The 20,488-nt window shown below is 41.6% G+C and overlaps 1 protein-coding gene across 1 annotated transcript; it reads right to left on the reverse strand.

The window, feature by feature from the left end:
- Positions 1-306: 306 nt before the first annotated feature.
- On the reverse strand, positions 307-19,371 carry LOC119954683 (ras-related protein Rab-21). The gene is made up of 7 exons (XM_038780152.1): positions 19,026-19,371; positions 10,361-10,420; positions 9,579-9,686; positions 7,767-7,830; positions 4,100-4,154; positions 3,919-4,007; positions 307-2,160 (listed from the first exon to the last, which is right to left on the reverse strand). Exons 1-7 carry the CDS (start codon positions 19,164-19,166, stop codon positions 2,030-2,032), a joined length of 648 nt encoding a protein of 215 aa, XP_038636080.1. The 5' UTR covers positions 19,167-19,371; the 3' UTR covers positions 307-2,029.
- Positions 19,372-20,488: the final 1,117 nt, after the last annotated feature.

Consider the following 20,488-nt stretch of genomic DNA (forward strand, 5'->3'; position numbering starts at 1 on the left):
ATGCCACCATCTCCCAGTTGCAGTTTTTGTTAAACTTGATCATTCTATGTTTGGCTTGAGACAAAGAGATGGTTGCACAATTCTTGGACAAGTCTGCCCAAAATGCAGTATGATAAAGTCATGTTCACTACAGTTGTAAAACTTCACTATTAATGATTTAAATATCAGTTCATAACAATCAAAACTCACCTTTAAACCATTGCAAGTATGTTACAATCAACATCCATTTGTTCAAAATGGGTAAAGATACATTGCAGTTCCCTTCATATGGTATATTATGAAAGAAAATAGTTGAGGAAACAGCAGTGCGTAGAACACAGATGACTCTTTAGTGCATTTATTACATTGATTTAGATTTACAGGTAAGAAATTTAGCATTGCACTTTTAAACCATAATCAAATAAAACATTCTCCCCAGACACTGCACACAAAACATTTAACAAATTGTACATTTCTTCAGACCTTTGTGGTTCAATTTTCAAAGCATAACTTCACCTCCAAAGCAGGTCTTCAGGTGGTGTGCCAGTTTGTTTCTGCCTGTTTGTATCCTGCCAAAGACTAATTTCACCCCTTTATTTAAAAACATCGTGGAGGGGGAGATTGTACTTTGACAGAAAGAATGCACCCGGAGGACATCCACGCAGACACGGGGAGAACGTGCAGACTCTGCACAGACAGTGACACAAGCGGAAATCGAAGCTGGACCCTGGCGCTGTGAAGCAACAGTGCTAACCACTGCTACCGTTGGTTCTTGTCATTTAAGTAAATATGGTGCAGCAGGTTCAGGCAAGTGGATGCGTAGTTAATAATATCTTAAAATTGCTGTTTGAGTTAGCTTCATAAATTGCATTTCACTGTCTGCCTTACCACTGATGTGGAAGGAATGATGTGAAGTTGTTCTATTTGCAGTATAGATACAAACTAAACTTGGCATAAAATTAATTTTCATAATTACAAATGCAAGTATATTTTAAAAGATGTAATAAGTCAATAATAGCCATCCAAAATCTCGGACTTGAAAATTAACTATTAAAAGTGTGGAATTGCATTATTTCAGCTATTTGTTGACGATTGTAAAAATCAAAAAGTTTAATTTTTTTTTAAAAATGTACTTTTCCTTCCGTCTCTTTTCTTTTGTCTCTAAATCCAATATTTATTTTTCTCTATCCAATTTGAAATAGAATTCACCCAGTCATTTTCATCATTATTATTCCTTTCTCCCCCCCCATCCTTCAACTTGATTAGTTAAGGAGATATTGTTGCTTGTTCTGTTCACACAGATCCTAGAAGACATGCTTCCCTCAACACAGCATCATCAACTCACTTTTAGCAATTTGCCACACAAAAAGGTTTAAAAATCTAACCATGCAAGGGCATTTACCTAACCGCAGATGCCATTAGATCCCTTGTTACAGCAAAAGCTGGGCCATTATTCAAATGTTTTGGATCCCTATTCACACAGGCTCTTGGAAAAGCTGAAAGGTTATAACATGTACAAGACTTGTAAAGTGGATAAAATATTTAATATGAAATTTATATGCATATTTTCACCATATTAAGGAACAGATTGAATAAACTCAAAATAGGAAGAGCCCTGTGCAAATCCCTGCTCAAACTATAAAATCTGACTGAGTTTGCACATTTAGTAGTTATGTTCAAAAACAATCAAATGCATACTAATCAACACATATACATAAATTATTAAATAATAGAGATCTGATTTTAAAAGGACAGTACAACTAGAGCTTCTACATACTAAGACGCTTCATGCAAATTATACAGCTTTTCAATTAAAAAAGACCATTCTAAATAAGGTTCATGACAAAGGCCACTGATCATTTCTATTCAGACAAGTGTAAAAAAAAAGGAAAAATAAAACCTTCTGGTCACACATTCCACTTTGTTTAGCACTTTTAGTCCTTTAAAAGGTGAGTTTTATCTTAAAACACTTAACATTCTGCTGATAAGAAATGTGATGTGGTGCATGGCAGTCTTCATTTCAGAAACGAAGATAAACAGTTTTGGTCAATTAAAAACAACATCCTCTACTCTGTTGTTGGGGTTCATCATCAACTATCTGTACACCTCGTCTTGTGTTCGCAGATTGGCCATTGCCATTGCCTTTTGCCCTTTCTTCTGCTTGAGCTGTTTCTATCATTCCTAAATTAAGAAACAAAAATAAAATTCAGTCTGCACAATTTTAGAAAATGGGGAGTGACTCAAGGGTTTTGTCATGCCCGACATGGTCATGCAACAAGGCCGATGAATCTCGCAAAAGGCCTCTCACGAGATTCTCAACACTTGAGACATCTTGCAAGATTCATCCAAACCTCGATAGACCTTGCGATCTGGATCATGTTATATTATCCCATGGCACGGAAACCAATACCCTCGTCAATGAGGCCTGGACCAGGCCTAATGAAAGCTGGGAAGTGGGGGGTCCCAGGCCTTTGGGCACTCCTGGGTGGCCGGGTGGCCCCATGGCTCTCCCCCTGGCACCCCAGCACCTTGAAAGTGCCAAAGATCTGGGCCAGATGGGAGCCATGCCCATGAAAGGAGCGATAAGGGGGACTATGAAGGGTGGGGTCCTGAAAGGGGGTGTCGAGGCCTGAAAAGGGAGGGGGCCAGCAGCGACCGCATAGGGGGTGTCCTCACTCCTCACTTATTTTTGGTTGAATCGGGCCCATGGCTTGAATATGGTATATACTGTTTTTGCACATTGGTTTAGAAAAAGACATTAAAGCTATGGAGAAGGTGCAGAAGATATTCACTAAGGTGGTACTGATCATACAGGACTTTACGTTATGAGCAGTGACAAGAGAAAATTTTACTTTATCATTTGTCCAAGTTTAGAGAATATCAGATACTGGTGTTTCAAATCAGGTAACTTAGGAAAATTGATGCTTCTATGACCAGAAGGCATAACTTTATTAGCACCCCAGAGAGAGGAATCTGTGAAATTCTTTACCATAGAGGGCTGCAGATGTTGGGTTATTAATAAGTTAATTGCTGATATAGACAGATTTTCAATCAGTGAGAGAATCAAGGGTTATGGTGATAAGGTGAGAAAGTGGAGTTGAGGATTATCCAATCAGATCAGTCAGGATCTCACTGAATAACAGAGCAGACTCAATTGGCCGAATGACCTTCTTCTCCTCCTGTCTTATATAGGAAGTGGGAGAATTTTTTTTTGTGCAGAGTTATAATAAGAAATGCCCTAATAGAAATAGTTGTAGAAGCAGAATTCCTAGAAAACGGAAGTGAACATGAAGAAAACAAATTCTCAAAAGTGTAGAGGAATGGGATTAAATTGATTGAAGTGGTTCACAGATGGAAAACATTTAACGGAAACAAAAAGTCAAAATAACGAAGATGATATGTCAGAAATTTGTTGCACTGTCTGAAAAGGTTTGCAATCATTCAACTTTTCAATGAACAAAAATGCATTAAAATCATTTGAATTTTTTTAAAAAAGCATTCGTAACATTTCGGCACTAACTTTTAAAAAAAATTTAGAGTACCTAATTCATTTTTTCCAATTAAGGAGCAATTTAGCATGGCCAATCCAACTACCCTGCACATCTTTGGGTGGAGGCAAAACCCACACAAACACTGGGAGAATGTGTGAACTCCACACGGACAGTGACCCAGAGCTGGGATCGAACCTGGGACCTCGGTGGTGTGATGCAGCAGTGCTACCCACTGCGCCACCGTGCTGCCCTTCCTGCACCAAAATTAAGAATCCAATTAAATTTATATCAAGTAGTGTTTGTACTTTGTAACTGACGCTATTGGAGATGATACATGGGAAATGTTGAAAGGTCCTTTATTACTCTGACAGGGATTTTAACATTTTGAAACAAACTTTTAACATCCACTACATCATGGCAAGTAAATAAGAGGCAAAATTTCACCCACGTTTACAAAGGTCAAGAAATAGTTCTTCAATTCCCTTGTTCAGCTTGGCAGATGTATGGAAGTGTTTTGCTCCAACTGATTCAGCGTACCTGTACAAATGTAAGTCAGTTAACGTCAAAGTATCTACATTGTTTAAGGATGATTATGGAACAGAGAATAATAGAATTTATTGTGCACTTACACCTCTGCTTCTTCGACTGACACATGACGATCCTTTTCAAGATCTAATTTATTACCTGTTTTAAAAAAAACCACAAAAATATGAGCTTTCTAATTGGTTATAATACACAATCGGGCCCATTAATCTTTATAATCATGACCAATGGTTTTTAAATCGGGGTCAAATTGAATTTAAAGCAAGATTCTGGGATTTCAACCATTCCATGCTTTCATCAGTCCATTAGTGAAAACCAAAAGCTTACTTGTTAATCAAATGTACAGGAGTGTATACTCTAGATATTTAGAATTAAAATCTCACATACGGAAGTGTCATAAAACGAAAGTTTCTAAAAATCTTGGTTTATGTTTAAACCACTTGCGTGGGAAATCATACTTTCATAACTGAAAATATTAATTAATAGATTCAATATGACAACCAAGGTTATTCGTACCAATATCCCTCAATCAACATCACAAAAAATATTCAGGGGTTTGGGGATACTGCAAGAATGTGGAGTTGAGAAAGATCAGTCATGATTATACTGAATGAGCGAACAGTCTCACAGGGCAGAGCTTGCTATTCCATACATTTCCAAATCAGAAGATACATATTTCCATTTAGCCCATTAAGTCTTGTGCTAGCTGTTCCCAAGAATGGTTCAAAACTAGGCTCACTACCACTCTCTTCTCCCGAGAGTTAATTTTTTTTTCTTTACTTCAAATATGTATCCACATTTCACTTAAAAAGATGCATTATTGCAGGGATCTCTGCCTCAACTATTACCTGTCGGAAGGCATCCAATGATTTAACAATCCTCTATGTGCACAGATTTCCGCAAACTTCTCTCCTCGCTCTTTTTTGCAACAATTTTAAACAGATGATTCCATGTCCTCTCCCCGAATAGTGGAAATATTATTCCATCAAAATTATTAACTTGTAAAAATTAAGTTTTCTCTTTGCAACATCCAATTTAGTGTTTTTGATCACACCAAGATGAAATACACAAAAGCAGTTAAGGGGAACATCCAATCCAGTCCACTGTCCCTTACAGGCAAAACTATAAGCTCTTGGTTTGCATCAGCACCAACTCACGATTTTAAATTGCATTTGACTGCTCTATTACACACCTAAATAGCTGTGCGGCTGCACTAGCCTGTAACTTTCATTTTAAATTGCATAGAAATGGTAGACTTATTGGACCATGGCATCATTTTCCAAATTGGATATTTTTACAGTGTAATTTATAAACCACATGAAATTTAAATAATTATTTGATATTTGGGCTCAGGTTTGAGTGAACTCGTCAGAAAGCACAACTGGAAAGCACTAGTTCATTTACAGATAAGTTTCTAAAGACAAAGGACAAAACAGACTCACTGAGGACATATTGTTCTAGGGCTGATCACAATCTTGTGATTTTGATGACGTTCTTAAACTGAATTTTAGTTTCTGGTCGTTTCAAAGTCCAAATCCCATGATCATGTTCGAATTCTAACACTTGGGACATTAGTCACACGCATGGATAATTTGGAACTTATGACAGTTGTCATTGTAAATTATAACAACTGTGACAATTTACTGGAAAAATAAGGCCAGAAAGTTTTGACTTCAACAAAATAGAAAAATAAATCCCTAATGCATTAAATAGGATGCCACATCTACACTTGAAAGTGGAAAGAAAGCTGGATTTTAACCTTGCCATTCTTCAAAGTTCACTTACTTTTACAGTCATACTGTAAGTATGATTGCAGGAAGATTGCAACTCTCAAGATGTTATGTAAAATATTAAACCAAGGATTAAGAAAGTTTAAAGGATAGCATCATTAGTTTAATCATCTTTTCCAAAAAAAAAAATCAAAGGAGACAGAGAATGATGTCCCAGCCATGATATCAAGATTCCATTTAATCATTAAACTCCACTTTGGATACATCACCAATATCCAACCAAGGTTGGGAAAGAGAGGCTTTTTGTTCCACTTTGAAGTATTTTGTGCAAAGGCCTGCCTCCTTGTCTTGCCCCAAGCTTGATGTGGTGCGGACCGCCTGAAGCTCTGTAACCAACTCTCGCTATGGACAGAGATACCTATGGTCCTTCACGGACTATGGCTAATTACCAAATTATTAGCTGTGCTGCAAATGTTAGTTTCGTGGTCAAAACTATTTTCATTTGTAATATCGAAGTTGGCTCATTCTCCTGACTTTTGTTTTATTGATAAAGTGATTAGGTAATTTTTTAAAACCTCTATCCTCTGGCCAACATTATAAGAAATTTCTACCAAGCCAAGTCTATGGTACAGCAATTTGCACACTTTTGTGGACGGTGTACTTGGTGTCTTTCTCCATTATTTTTTGGCATGCTAATGAAATGCAAAGACATTTAAAGGGTAAGATTCCTTTGCGACAATACCTATAGCAAGGTCATAAATGAGAAAGCTTATTTTCACTTTCACAAAAGTAGCATTTTAAAAAAAAATTTAGAGTGCCAATTCATTTTTTCCAATTAAGGGGCAATTTAACGTGGCCAATCCACCTAGCCTGCACATCTTTTGGGTTGTGGGGCGAAACCCACGCGAACACGGGGAGAATGTGCAAACTCCACACGGACAGTGACCCAGAGCCGGGATAGAACCTGGGACCTCGGCGACGTGAGGCAGCAGTGCTAACCACTGCATCACCATGCTGCCCTTACTAAAAGTAGTATATAAAGGAATCTTCTCGTGCAGTGTTTTAAAATTAGGGTTTTGTTTTGTTTTTTTAAAGTTCAGGAAAACATTTCTTTAAAATGAAATTGAGAATCTTCTACTCTTAGCTTAGATACCACACGATAATTTCATCTTTATGTATTCCTAAAATAAACAAAGCATTTGGCTCTATGACCAGCTTTCACATCAGAGGATCCATTTTGATACATCTCATTGTTCTAACTGGAGATTATATCATGTTTGGGGATTTAGCAATCTTATCACACCACTAATAGTATGGCCTAAAAAAAAAACGAGACACATAAATAGGGTGGTCATTTAAGCATTGTGTCGAGGTCACGGGCCTTCATTTTAACAGTGATTCTATTCCCAGGCCTCAGGAAACTTGACAGGTCAAAAGAGATGGAAACGGGTGAATCACGAAATAAACGTGTTTACAGCACAGCTTGTGGGTTAGGACGAGTACTTCTTGCAAGTCCAACAAGCTACCAAGCTCACATTCCCATCCAACGCCTTCCAGTGTTTCTTCTTCCCTCATTCACCCCACTTCTAGCAATCTTTCTCTTCCTAATGCATTCCCAAAATCTCCCTTAGTTATCTCTTCCAGAACACTCCCTCCCCCACTCCCACCAGTTCACAGAGCAGCTCAGCAATGGGTGTGTGATGCAGGTTTTCCTATCCAACAGAGCAGCTCAGCCATGGATGTGTGATGCAGGTTTTCCTATCCAACAGACTGTCAGGCTGGCTGTGCTCAGGAAACCTAAAGAAAAAAATGTCAAGACCCAGAAAACCTATGCTTTTAAAGTTACACAACCTCAGGAGCAGCGCACCCACCCTCGGCCCCCATATCATCGAACACACCTCCAAGCTAAAATTCAGGTCCTTATTTCAGAGTGGTGCTGCATCTATTCAGCCTAACAACAAAAATATATTATCTAGATAGAATAAATGCAATTTATTTGCTGACAGAGAAGATGAAGACTTACCCACTATACATAAAGAAATATCATTTCCTAACATTTTCCGCAATTCTTTCACCCAATTTTTGACCTAAGAACAAAGCATCATATTTTGTAAATATCAGTGCACTGTTTTAACATTCATTCACAATTTCAGCATTAAACAAAAATTGCATCCAAGGCATTCTTGCCTCCGAGTCAGAAGGTTGAGGCTTTAAGCACCACTCTCCAGTGCTGAGGAAGTGCTACACTGTTACAGAGATATCACTTTTTGGATGAAACATCAAACCAAGGTCTCACCTGCCCTTTTAGGTAGACGTCAAAGATCCCACTGCATTATTTTAAAGCGCAGGGGTGTTCTCTCTGTTCTGGCCCATATTTACCCCTCAAATCAACATCGCCCCTCCCACAGTTCACATAAAAAAGAAGCAAGCCGATTATCTGGCTAGTATCATAGTGCTAAGGGATTTTCACAGTAACTTCATTGCACTGTCAATGTAAGCCGACTTTGTGACAATAATAAAGATTTTTTTAAATATTATTTGTGGGAGCCTGCCGTGTAGATTGGATGAGATGTTTCTTGCATTACAACAGCAATCAAAGTTAAAAATAAAGCTCTCTGGACTATCCAGCAGTCATGAAAGGTGCTTTTTAAAATATTCTCCATGTTTCTTAGGAAAACATATGAGGCTATTTCAGGAAGAGGAAGAGCCACTGATTTGAAGTGTTTAATTTTCTTTGCTGAGCTTTTAATTTGTGAGAATCAAAGTTAGGAATCCCAAATTTTCAAAATGCAGTATAGAAAAATTAAAAAAAATTTTTTTTTTTTTTCGTTTTTTTTTAAATTTAGATTACCCAATTATTTTTTCCAATTAAGGGGCAATTTAGTGTGGCCAATCCACCTACTCTGCACATTTTTGGGTTGTGGGGGCGAAACCCACGCAAACACGGGGAGAACGTGCAAACTCCACACGGACAGTGACCCAGAGCCGGGATCGAACCTGGGACCTCAGCGCCGTGAGACGGTTGTGCTAACCACTAGGCCACCGTGCTGCCCTAGAAAAATTAAATTAACTAAACATTTTTTTTCCATTTCCAGGATGAATACAACCTTAGGAAAAAAGATATAAAAACTGTTCCAACCTCTAGCAATCAAAGGTTAGCAGATTCACGAGAACATTTAAACTGGAGCATACTTCATAATTCAGAGGGGGCGGCACGGTGGCACAGTGGTTACTACTGCTGTCTCACGTGGCTGAGGACCCGGGTTCGATCCCGGCCCCAGGTCATTTTCCGTGTGGAGTTTCCACATTCTCCCCGTGTCTGCATGAGTCTCACTCCCACAACCCAAAGATGTGCAGGGTGGATTGGCCACGCTAAATTGCTCCTTTGGAAAAAAAATTTCCAAAACAATTAGAATTGGGTACTTGAAATTTAAAATGAACTTCGCAACTCGGTAATATTATTTGTATTGATAAACTACATGCTGTTCATACAATAGCTTGCATAGTTGTGGCTACGCAACAGACACTATATAAATCAACAAGTAGAGACACATGAGCCATCATCTGGTAGTAGTACGAAGGAATGCCAAAGAATTGTGCAAGAGAAGAGTGAATTTCTTTCACTCACCGTCTGCCAAAGCAGGAGCTGATTTGTATAATTTGCAAATTCGAACTAACAAGGACAACAGAATTTTACAAAACCAAGATGAAAGTAAGTCATTATGGCATTTCTGTTTCATAGCACTCAATTTGGTGATAATTAATACTTGTGTCATTCTGGAATGAAGCTTTGAGGCTCAATTGTATTTTATGCATAAATTCTTCAAAATCTCACCTTCTGAAATGAGTCTTCATCTGTAATATCGTACACTAATATGGCTCCATTAGAATCTCTGTAATAAATTGGACCCAAAGCATGGAATCTCTCCTGACCCGCTGTATCCTGGTTTAGAACACAAAGGTTTGTTTTCATAATGACTTTTTCTTCCAAACCAGTACAACTTGCAACCATTTCTATTTGAAAAAGGCATAAAGATTTGAGCTGAGGCAGAGGAAAAATATGCAAGAAAGCATCCCACCGTACTGAAATTTACAAGTTCCAAATCACATTGAACGTGATCTCGTGTCCAAAGGTTAAGTGGAGTTATGGGAATAGGGCAGTGGATTGGGCCCAGGTAGGGTGCTCTTTCAGAGGGTCGGTGCAGACTCGATGGGCTGAACGGCATCCTTCTGCACTGTCGGAATTCTAAGATTCGGTGATAACATTCAACTCTTAGTTAAGCACATTTAGAATTTTCTAAATGTTTCTTTTATTTAGTTTATGCTACAACTATAGCATCACTCGAGAAGCAGTTCTGCTTTGCATTGATACTGCAGTTAGAGCGTAGATGCAGTGAGAAACTTAAATAAAAGCCCAATATGATACAAGAGGGAAGTAGAGCAAGACTTTCTCAAGAAGGGCTTCTCACTCCTCTTTCCTGGGAATAGTTCATGTTTAACACTTATATTACATTATAGCATTGGTGCAAAACAGAAATTCTTCCACATTACCATCAAATCTAAATTAAATTAGATTAATTTGGTCATAAACGCTTTATAATAAATTTGAGCACTTACCCAAATTGCAATATTTACTCTCTTGCCTCCAATATTCAGTTTTTTGGTCAAGAATGATGCCTAAAAATGTACAAAGAGAGCTTGTGAAACTACAGATTGAATATCTTTGTTGAAAAAACTATTACACAAAGGAAGCCAAACAAAACAAAACAAAACAACAGAACAATGTTTAACTAAAACAAAGAGGGACACATTGGATGTTTCAGGAAATGCAGTCTTTGACAATAAACTAAACGGAATTGGAAACTCCCCCCCCCCCCCCCCCCCCAACCACCTGAATTTACTGACAACAAAACAGCTCCGCTCTGAAATAAAGACGGCTTCGGCTGGACCTAGTTGAGGTGTTGTCAGGCTCTTTTCAATGTTGTTTCTAAGAATCAAACAAGAACATCACTCATCGATGCAAATTTGTGTCGCCTCTGGTCCTCAAGTAGAGGATGGAGCAGTCGCCAAGTCCCAAAAGGCGAAAACTGCTAAAGTTGCAGTACGTGGAGAGTAGCATTAGATTTAACACGTTCTTAGGTACAGAATAGTTAATTCTTAGTCTTAGTTAATTCGAATATTATAACCACGACCTTCCAATATTATAATCACAACCTCCAGAATACAAGATACAATAGGCAGACCAGTTATTATTAGCTGTACTTGCTGATCTAGACTGGCTCCCCGTCTGCCAAAGCCTCCATTTTAAAGTTTTCATTCTTGTTTTCAAATCCCTCCATGACCTCAGACTTCCAACTTCATCTAACCTATCAACTGTCCACGATCTCTGCACTCCTTAATTCTCACCGTTTTCATATTCCCGATTTTCAGCACTCTGCTACTGGTGGCCATTAATTCAGCTGCCTAGACCACATCTTTGGAATTCCCTCCCCACATCAGCCGATATTGTAAACGTCTCTCTCTCTTCAAATATTATCAACCTCTCCTTCAAACCATCTCCCCATCAAAAAAAGCCTTTCACCCCACTGCTTTTGCAATGTGCTGTCCCACTCCAACCTCCCTTTCCTCTCAAAATGTCCGTGAACGTGTTGTCACCTCGCAAATCCAATCTCACCTTGCCCAGACTCCATGCACAAATCATGCTCCCACTCCTGATATCCTTTGTAGAGGTAAAAAAGATGAACTTTATAACCTCATCTTTCTCGAGAAGTCTGCAGCCTTTGACAGAGCTGACCACAATATGCTCCTCTAATGGTCATCCAGCTGGTGGGGGGTAAACTACTCTCACCCAGTACCATTTTTAATCTATATAAATCATAGCCAGAGAATCACTTAGAACATAGAACGATACAGCGCAATACAGGCCCTTCGGCCCTCGATGTTGCACCGACATGGAAAAAATCTAAAGGCCATCTAACCTACACTATGCCCTTATCATCCATATGCTTATCCAATAAATTTTTAAATGCCCTCAATGTTGGCGTGTTCACTACTGTTGCAGGTAGGACATTCCACGGCCTCACCACTCTTTGCGTAAAAAATCCACCTCTGACCTCTGTCCTATATCTATTACCCCTCAATTTAAGGCTATGTCCCCTCGTGCTAGCCACCTCCATCCGCGGGAGAAGGCTCTCGCTGTCCACCCTATCTAACCCTCTAATCATTTTGTATGCCTCTATCAAGTCACCTCTTAACCTTCTTCTCTCTAATGAAAACAACCTCAAGTCCATCAGCCTTTCCTCATAGGATTTCCCCTCCATACCAGGCAACATCCTGGTAAATCTCCTCTGCACCCGTTCCAAAGCTTCCACGTCCTTCCTATAATGAGGCGACCAGAACTGTACGCAATACTCCAAATGCGGCCGTACTAGAGTTTTGTACAACTGCAACATGACCTCATGGCTCCGGAACTCAATCCCTCTACCAATAAAGGCCAACACGCCATAGGCCTTCTTCACAACCCTATCAACCTGGGTGGCAACTTTCAGGGATCTATGTACATGGACACCGAGATCCCTCTGCTCATCCACACTACCATGAATTTTACCATTAGCCAAATATTCCGCATTTCTGTTATTCTTTCCAAAGTGAATCACCTCACACTTCTCCACATTAAACTCCATTTGCCACCTCTCAGCCCAGCTCTGCAGCTTATCTATGTCCCTCTGTAACCTGCAACATCCTTCCGCACTGTCTACAACTCCACCGACTTTAGTGTCGTCTGCAAATTTACTCACCCATCCTTCTGCGCCCTCCTCTAGGTCATTTATAAAAATGACAAACAGCAACGGCCCCAGAACAGATCCTTGTGGTACGCCACTCGTAACTGAACTCCATTCTGAACATTTCCCATCAACTACCACTCTCTGTCTTCTTTCAACTAGCCAATTTCTGATCCACATCTCTAAATCACCCTCAATCCCCAGCCTCCATATTTTCTGCAATAGACGACCGTGGGGAACCTTATCAACGCTTTACTGAAATCCATATACACCACATCAACTGCTCTACCCTCGTCTACCTGTTCAGTCACCTTCTCAAAGAACTCGATAAGGTTTGTGAGGCATGACCTACCCTTCACAAAACCATGTTGACTGTCCCTAATCATATTATTCCTATCTAGATGATTATAAATCGTATCTTTTATAATCCTCTCCAAGACTTTACCCACCACAGACGTTAGGCTCACCGGCCTATAGTTACCGGGGTTATCTCTACTCCCCTTCTTGAACAAAGGGACCACATTTGCTATCCTCCAGTCCTCTGGCACTATTCCTGTAGCCAATGATGACCTAAAAATCAAAGCCAAAGGCTCAGCAATCTCTTCCCTGGCTTCCCAGAGAATCCTAGGATAAATCCCATCCGGCCCCGGGGACTTATCTATTTTCACCTTGTCCAGAATTGCCAACACTTCTTCCCTACGCACCTCAATGCCATCTATTCTAATAGCCTGGGTCTCAGCATTCTCCTCCACAATATTATCTTTTTCTTGAGTGAATACTGACGAAAAGTATCCATTTAGTATCTCGCTTATCTTCTCAGCCTCCACACACAACTTCCCACCACTGTCCTTGACTGGCCCTACTCTTACCCTAGTCATTCTTTTATTCCTGACATACCTATAGAAAGCTTTTGGGTTTTCCTTGATCCTACCTGCCAAAGACTTCTCATGTCCCCTCCTTGCTCGTCTCAGCTCTCTCTTTAGATCCTTCCTCGCTTCCTTGTAAATATCAAGCGCCCCAACTGAAACTTCACGCCTCATCTTCACATAGGCCTCCTTCTTCCTCTTAACAAGAGATTCCACTTCTTTGGTAAAGCACGGTTCCCTCGCTCGACCCCTTCCTCCCTGCCTGACTGGTACGTACTTATCAAGAACATGCAATAGCTGTTCCTTGAACAAGCTCCACATATCCAGTGTGCCCAACCCTTGCAGCCTACTTCTCCAACCAACACATCCTAAGTCATGTCTAATGGCATCATAATTGCCCTTCCCCCAGCTATAACTCTTGCCCTGCGGGGTATACTTATCCCTTTCCATCACTAACGTAAAGGTCACCGAATTGTGGTCACTGTTTCCAAAGTGCTCACCTACCTCCAGATCTAACACCTGGCCTGGTTCATTACCCAAAACCAAATCCAATGTGGCCTCGCCTCTTGTTGGCCTGTCAACATATTGTGTCAGGAAACCCTCCTGCACACATTGTACAAAGAATGACCCATCTAATGTACTCGAACTATATCTTTTCCAGTCAATATTTGGAAAGTTAAAGTCTCCCATAACAACTACCCTGTTACTTTTGCTCTTTCCAGAATCATCTTCACCATCCTTTCCTCTACATCCCTAGAACTATTAGGTGGCCTATAGAAAACTCCCAACAGGGTGTCCTCTCCTTTTCTGTTTCTAACCTCAGCCCATACTACCTCGGAAGAAGAGTCCCCATCTAGCATCCTTTCCGCCACCGTAATACTGTCCTTGACTAGCAGCGCCACACCTCCCCCTCTTTTGCCCCCTTCTCTGAGCTTACTAAAACACCTAAACCCCGGAACCTGCAACAACCATTCCTGTCCCTGCTCTATCCATGTCTCTGAAATGGCCACAACATCGAAGTCCCAGGTACCAACCCATGCTGCCAGTTGCAATGGCTTATCTTCCTGCTCCCACATGGTTACCTGGTGCACTTCACAAGGATCTATCTTTGGCCCCATTTTTCTCAACTAGTCTGCACCTTGGCCACATAGTCCAAAGGCACATTAGTTTGCACGTGTACACTGATGACACCAGCTCTACATCATCACCATCTATCTTAAATCCTCTACTGTTGCTAAATTATCAGCAGCAGCACGGAGGCGCACTGGGTTAGCCCTGCAGCCTCACGGCACCGAGGTCCCAGGTTCGATTCCGGCTCTGAGTCACTGTTCGTGTGGAGTTTGCACATTCGCCCCGTGTTTGCGTGGGTTTCGCCCCCATAACCCAAAGATGTGCAGGCTGGGTGGATTGGCCACGTTAAATTGCCCCTTAATTGGAAAAAATGAATTGGGTACTCTAAATTTTTTTTTTTAAATTAACAGATAAAAAAATCATCAGATTTCTTATCTGACGTCCAGTGTAAGGTGAGCAGAAATTTCCTCCAATTAAATGCCTGGAAGACTGAAGCTATTGCTTTCATTCCCTGCTCCAAACTCTATTCCGTAGCTAATTACTCCACCTCTCTCCCTGGCTTAATCTCACTGTGTTGTCAATCTGGTGTCACATTTGATCACATGATGAGCTTCTGATCACTTATTCGTGGCATCTCTAACACTGTCCATTTCCAACTCTGTAACAGCACCCAATTTTATCCATCTAATAGAATCGCACAGTGCAGAAGGAGGCCATTTGGCCCATTGAGTCTCCACTGACCCTCTGGAAGACTCCACCCAAGGCCACTCATCACCCTATCCCTATAACCCCAACTCACCGTTGGACACTAAGGGGCAATTTAGCATGGCCAATCCACCTAACCTGCAAATCTTTGGACTGCAGGAGGAAACTGAATCACCTGGAGGAAACCCATGCAGACATGGGGAGAACGTACAAAATCCACACAGTCACCTAAGGCTGGAATTGAACCTGGGTCCTTGGCGCTGTGCGGCAGCAGTGCTAACCACTGTGCCACTTTAAATACCCATTTATAATTTTGCTACCTCAAGCCTCGACTATTTAAATACACTCCTGGCTGGTTTTTCCAAATTCTACCTTCTAAACTTTAGGTCATCGAAATCTCTACTGCCTGTGTCTTAACCTGCATCAAGCCTGTTCTCCCATTATCTTTTGTGTTCACTAACCTACATTGTCAAGCAATGTCTTGATTTTAAGAGCAGGTGTCTCCTGCCAACACAAGACGGCCACCGATACCTGTCTGCGCATATGCATTTGTCTGTGAATATGCAGAAGCCAATCTCATAATTTGCAGGAGACAAGAGTGCCGATGAGGTCTTATTCGGATCCTGAAGTCGTTCACCCAGTTTCTGAGCCCTGCATCGGGCTGGTAATCAGGGCACAGCCTTCCCACAGTTTCTGGGGATCATTATAGGGAAGTTACTGATCCACCTGGTGGCAGCCACAATGGCATTTGCAGCTCTATGGCTTATTCCCAGTGACAGATCCGGATTAAGGGGAATAGGCTCTCAAGCAGGAAATTCAGAAACTGTGGGGATGCCACAATTGCAAACTTTCTAAAGAAGCTGCATCCCTTCAGTAAAAGGTGTAAACTGGATACTGCTGTGAATTTTACAATTTCTGTAATGTGACAACTGCACGTGCCCTGCTACACATTGCCCCCAAATAAAGATGGTGACCACGGTTACAATTTTGCATGTACCATTTTGGCAGCAAACGCAGCCTCTTAAAACATCTCAACTTTGTTTCCAAATATCCCCATGGCCTTGACCCTCCCATTATCTGTAATCTTCTTCAACCCCACAACGCTCCAAGCTACCTGCGCTTATCTAATTGTAGCCACTTGAGCATCCCCAATTTTTATTACTCCACCATTGGTGGTCGCACCTTCAGCTGCCTACATCAGAAATGTACTCCCTACACCTCACTTATCTGCTTTAACACACTCATTAAAAACTACCTCTTTAACTTTTGGTTATCTGACCTATTCTCATGTGGTCCGGTGTATTACTTTGTTTTATAATGCTCCTATGAAGTGCTGTAAGATATTTCATTATGTTGAAGATGCTGCATAAATTTAATGATGTGGAGATGCCAGCGTTGGACTGGGATGGGCACAGTAAGAGGGCTTACAGCACCAGGTTAAAGTCCAACAAGTTTATTTGGAATCACAAGCATAAATTTACATTGTTGTTGTATTTTCTTGCTCCACTCCTTTAAGATACTAAAACTTACATAGAATAGAACAGTACAGCACAGAACAGGCCCTTCGGCCCTCAATGTTGTGCCGAGCCATGATCACCCTACTCAAACCCACGTATCCACCCTATACCCGTAACCCAACAACCCCCCCCATAACCTTACTTTTATTAGGACACTACGGGCAATTTAGCATGGCCAATCCACCTAACCTGCACATCTTTGGACTGTGGGAGGAAACCGGAGCACCCGGAGGAAACCCACGCACACAGGGGGAGGACGTGCAGACTCCACACAGACAGTGACCCAGCCGGGAATCGAACCTGGGACCCTGGAGCTGTGAAGCATTTATGCTAACCACCATGCTACCCTGCTGCCCCCATCTTTGGTCACTTGCCCTAATATTCCCTTATGTGGCTCAGTATCAAAATATTATCCAATAAATGTTTCAGAGAGGTACCTTGGGGTGTTTTATTTTGTTAAAGATGCTACAAGGATACTCTGGTTCATGAAAACCGAGTTAAGCCCCTGCAACCTGGGGGTAGCCTCAAACCTCTATTTTAGAATGCTTGTGAAGCAGGGTACTGATATGCCTTTTTGACAATGATATCAATGCATATTCAAACTTTATTTGCATTTGTGTTAAAGTGGTATAGTGACAATGAAACCGAACCCCAATTTCTTTAAACACAGGAAAATATAAATTGGCAATCATGAATGCAGTTTGATTCAAAGTGCAACAAATTTGAAATCAATTATTGGTTCACCTCATCAAACTAAGTGCAGGAACTTCCGTACATTCTTTTTTTTTTGCACAAGACTATTTTAAAATGCATCAATTTCAATTAAGAGCTGTAATCTTTTAACTGCACAACTAAACAAAGGCACTGACCAAAGTAGTTCACTTTTCAAGTCATTACCAAGAGAAAACAGGAAGTTGCATTTATAGCATCAAGTTTGAATGAACGGAAAAGAGATTGTGAGAACAGGTTGTCTTCCATTATAAAATATAACAAGTTTAATAGTAACATTCAAAGCAAATGTTGAAAATGAATGCAATGTATGCCAATACATCAAAAAGTACTGGAGAAATTATGTATTGATCAACTTTTCCCTGCCATTTTTGTATGCCACCAGCTGTCTTTCCAGGCTGTATTAATTCAGAAACAACCATTTGCAGAATCAGGTTTTTGCTTAATAATGGTTCGAACAGTGAACAGATTATTTAAAACAACAGTAATATTTCAATAATCAGTATACCAGAAATGCAACCGTGTCTCATTTGTATGGCTCAGTGGTGCTTTCATTACATTTCTTGAATAATACGTCAAAGATCAAGTCATTTCAGTTGCGCGGTAGAACATGGGCAGTTAAAAGAAAAACTGAATGATTACAAAATCTCCTGACTGAATGATTACAAAATCGCCCCACTGTCATGCGAGTGAAATATGCCTTTTCACTACCAAAAGTGATGCAAGGATGCATGCGTAACTTCTCAAGAGATTAGTGCAACACTCCCACGATACCATATTCCACATTTTTTTCTTAAAGTGCATTAACTTCCCCCACCCCCCAAAAAAAGAGCATTAGATGCGGAAGTTCCGGTTTTGAATGGTTCAATTGAGTTGAATACACCTTTTAAAAAAAATATCGTCTGACGCACAAAAAAGTTACAATGATCTCCCTGAACGCCGGTGCAATAAAATCCATCACATGCCACTGGTGGTACCCTGAGATTTGAGAAGAGCACTGAAGCCAAACCTGGAATGCAGGAATGGCTACTGCAAGCAAATCCGAGTGATAACAGATCACTTGAGGGAAGATAGTCTGTGGGAAGAGAGTCTGTTGGAAGACCCCCCCACACACTACTCCAGTGTAACCACGAGGGACGAAAATAGCTCCCCTCCCCAAAAAACTACTCAGTGACCATGGCACTTCCAACCACCGTTCTCTCAGCATCTCACATAAGCTGACAAGGAAAACAAACAAATACGTGCGGGTCACCCAATGTGCAGGCGGTCGGCATGTAAAATATCTTTTGTGCTGTTCAGGGAAGTGAAAGATGATTTTTCACAAGTCGACAATGGGCATGAGGGCCTCCTCTTCACCGGGACGGGGACGGGCCTCCTCTTCACCGGGACAAGGAGGGGGCCTCCTCTTCACCGGGACGGGGACGGGCCTCCTCTTCACCGGGACAAGGAGGGGGCCTCCTCTTCACCGGGACAAGGAGGGGGCCTCCTCTTCACCGGGACGGGGACGGGGACGGGCCTCCTCTTCACCGGGAAGGCCAGCCCACCCTCCTCCCTCCCTTTAAAGGATCCAAATCAGGCCCGGGTGGGAAAGATAATCGGACGGGTGACGAACCTGGAGCGTTGTGATGTGCTTATCGTTGAATTTGTTCTCGCAGTACCTCAGCACCAGAGACGTCTTTCCCACACAGCCTTCCCCCAGCAGGACAACTTTAAACGAATAGGTTTTACCGCCTCCAGCCCCGGCGCCCGCCATTATCAGCAGAGAAACGCAGCCCGGCAGAGCTCGGCCGCAATCCACATGAGAACCTTCCTCCCCCCCCCACTCCCGCCGACGGGGAGCTGCTGAAAAGCGGGAAGTGAGTCAGCCCCGGCGACGAGTAAACAAGCCGCTGCCCTCTTGTCTAATGGCGTCTCCTTCCTCCTGCGTCAGCCCTCCAGGGGGAACAGGCCCTGATTGACAGCTCGGGGAAAGAGTGGGGGAGGGGCCAGGCAGAGGCCGCAGCAACAAGGAAACAGATATGCTTTGGCATTTATTGCACCTTGGCAATAAGATAACCACCCCCTCCAAAGGAAAACCATTGCCAACTGTGCCTAATACACAGCTCTGAACATCCCAAAGATTTCACATGTCAGCTCTCTCAGTTCCAATCTTTCAGGCACATGACACAGCCCAGGTTGGCAAATAATTGATGCCAGCTTAACTGCTGCCCTTATCTTGCATCAAGACCATAAGACATGAGAGCAGAATTGGGGCATTCATCCTATCAAGTCTCCTCTGCCATTCAATCATGGTTGACATGTTTCTGATCCCCATTCTCCTGCCTTCTCCCCATATCCCTGTTCATTGTCAACCTCATTGACGTGTATTGGCCTCAGGCCCGGCAACACCTTAGCTTTAAAAGCCTCACCCTTATTTTGAGATTCCTCCATGGCCTTGCCTATACTAACTCCATAACCATGCTGAGATACCCTCAATTATGACACATGAGAGAAGATTGGTAATTCAAAGGCTTTAATCATCAGAGAATTGAACAGCAGCTGAGAAGTGTGCTCACCACATGCTGCCGAGTGAGCCTCATCTTATATACCGTTTCCTGGGGGCGGAGCCAGAGGCAGAGTCCCCCAGGGTTCCAAGCCTGGTCTTAAAGGGCCAATGTATTAAAGGTAAGGTAGTTACAGCAGCTACTGATGCCATTCATCACACATGCAATGATATTTGAAGACTTCAAATTCCATTTTCTTGATCATCCCTGATTTTAATTACTCTACTACTTGTGGCTGTGCCTTCAGTTGCCTCGATTCATTCCTTGAACCCCTTGTGCATCTCTCTTCTCTGTGGCGTGCCTTAAAACTCACTTTTGACTAAGCTTTCGGTCATCTGTCCTCATACCTCCTTATGCAGCTCAGTGTAAAATTCTGTTCAATAATAGTCCTGCAAAGCATCTGGAAGCATTTTATTATGTTAAATTTCATTTGTGTTCTGACTGCTGATAATTCACCGTGAGCTATTTTCTCAGCCGTTTTTGTCAAGTGGTTTGCTATTGCCTTCCACTCTCGAAGCAGAGTGAAGAAATA

Source organism: Scyliorhinus canicula, chromosome 20 (genome assembly GCF_902713615.1).
Source record: "Scyliorhinus canicula chromosome 20, sScyCan1.1, whole genome shotgun sequence".
Lineage (NCBI taxonomy): Eukaryota > Metazoa > Chordata > Chondrichthyes > Carcharhiniformes > Scyliorhinidae > Scyliorhinus > Scyliorhinus canicula.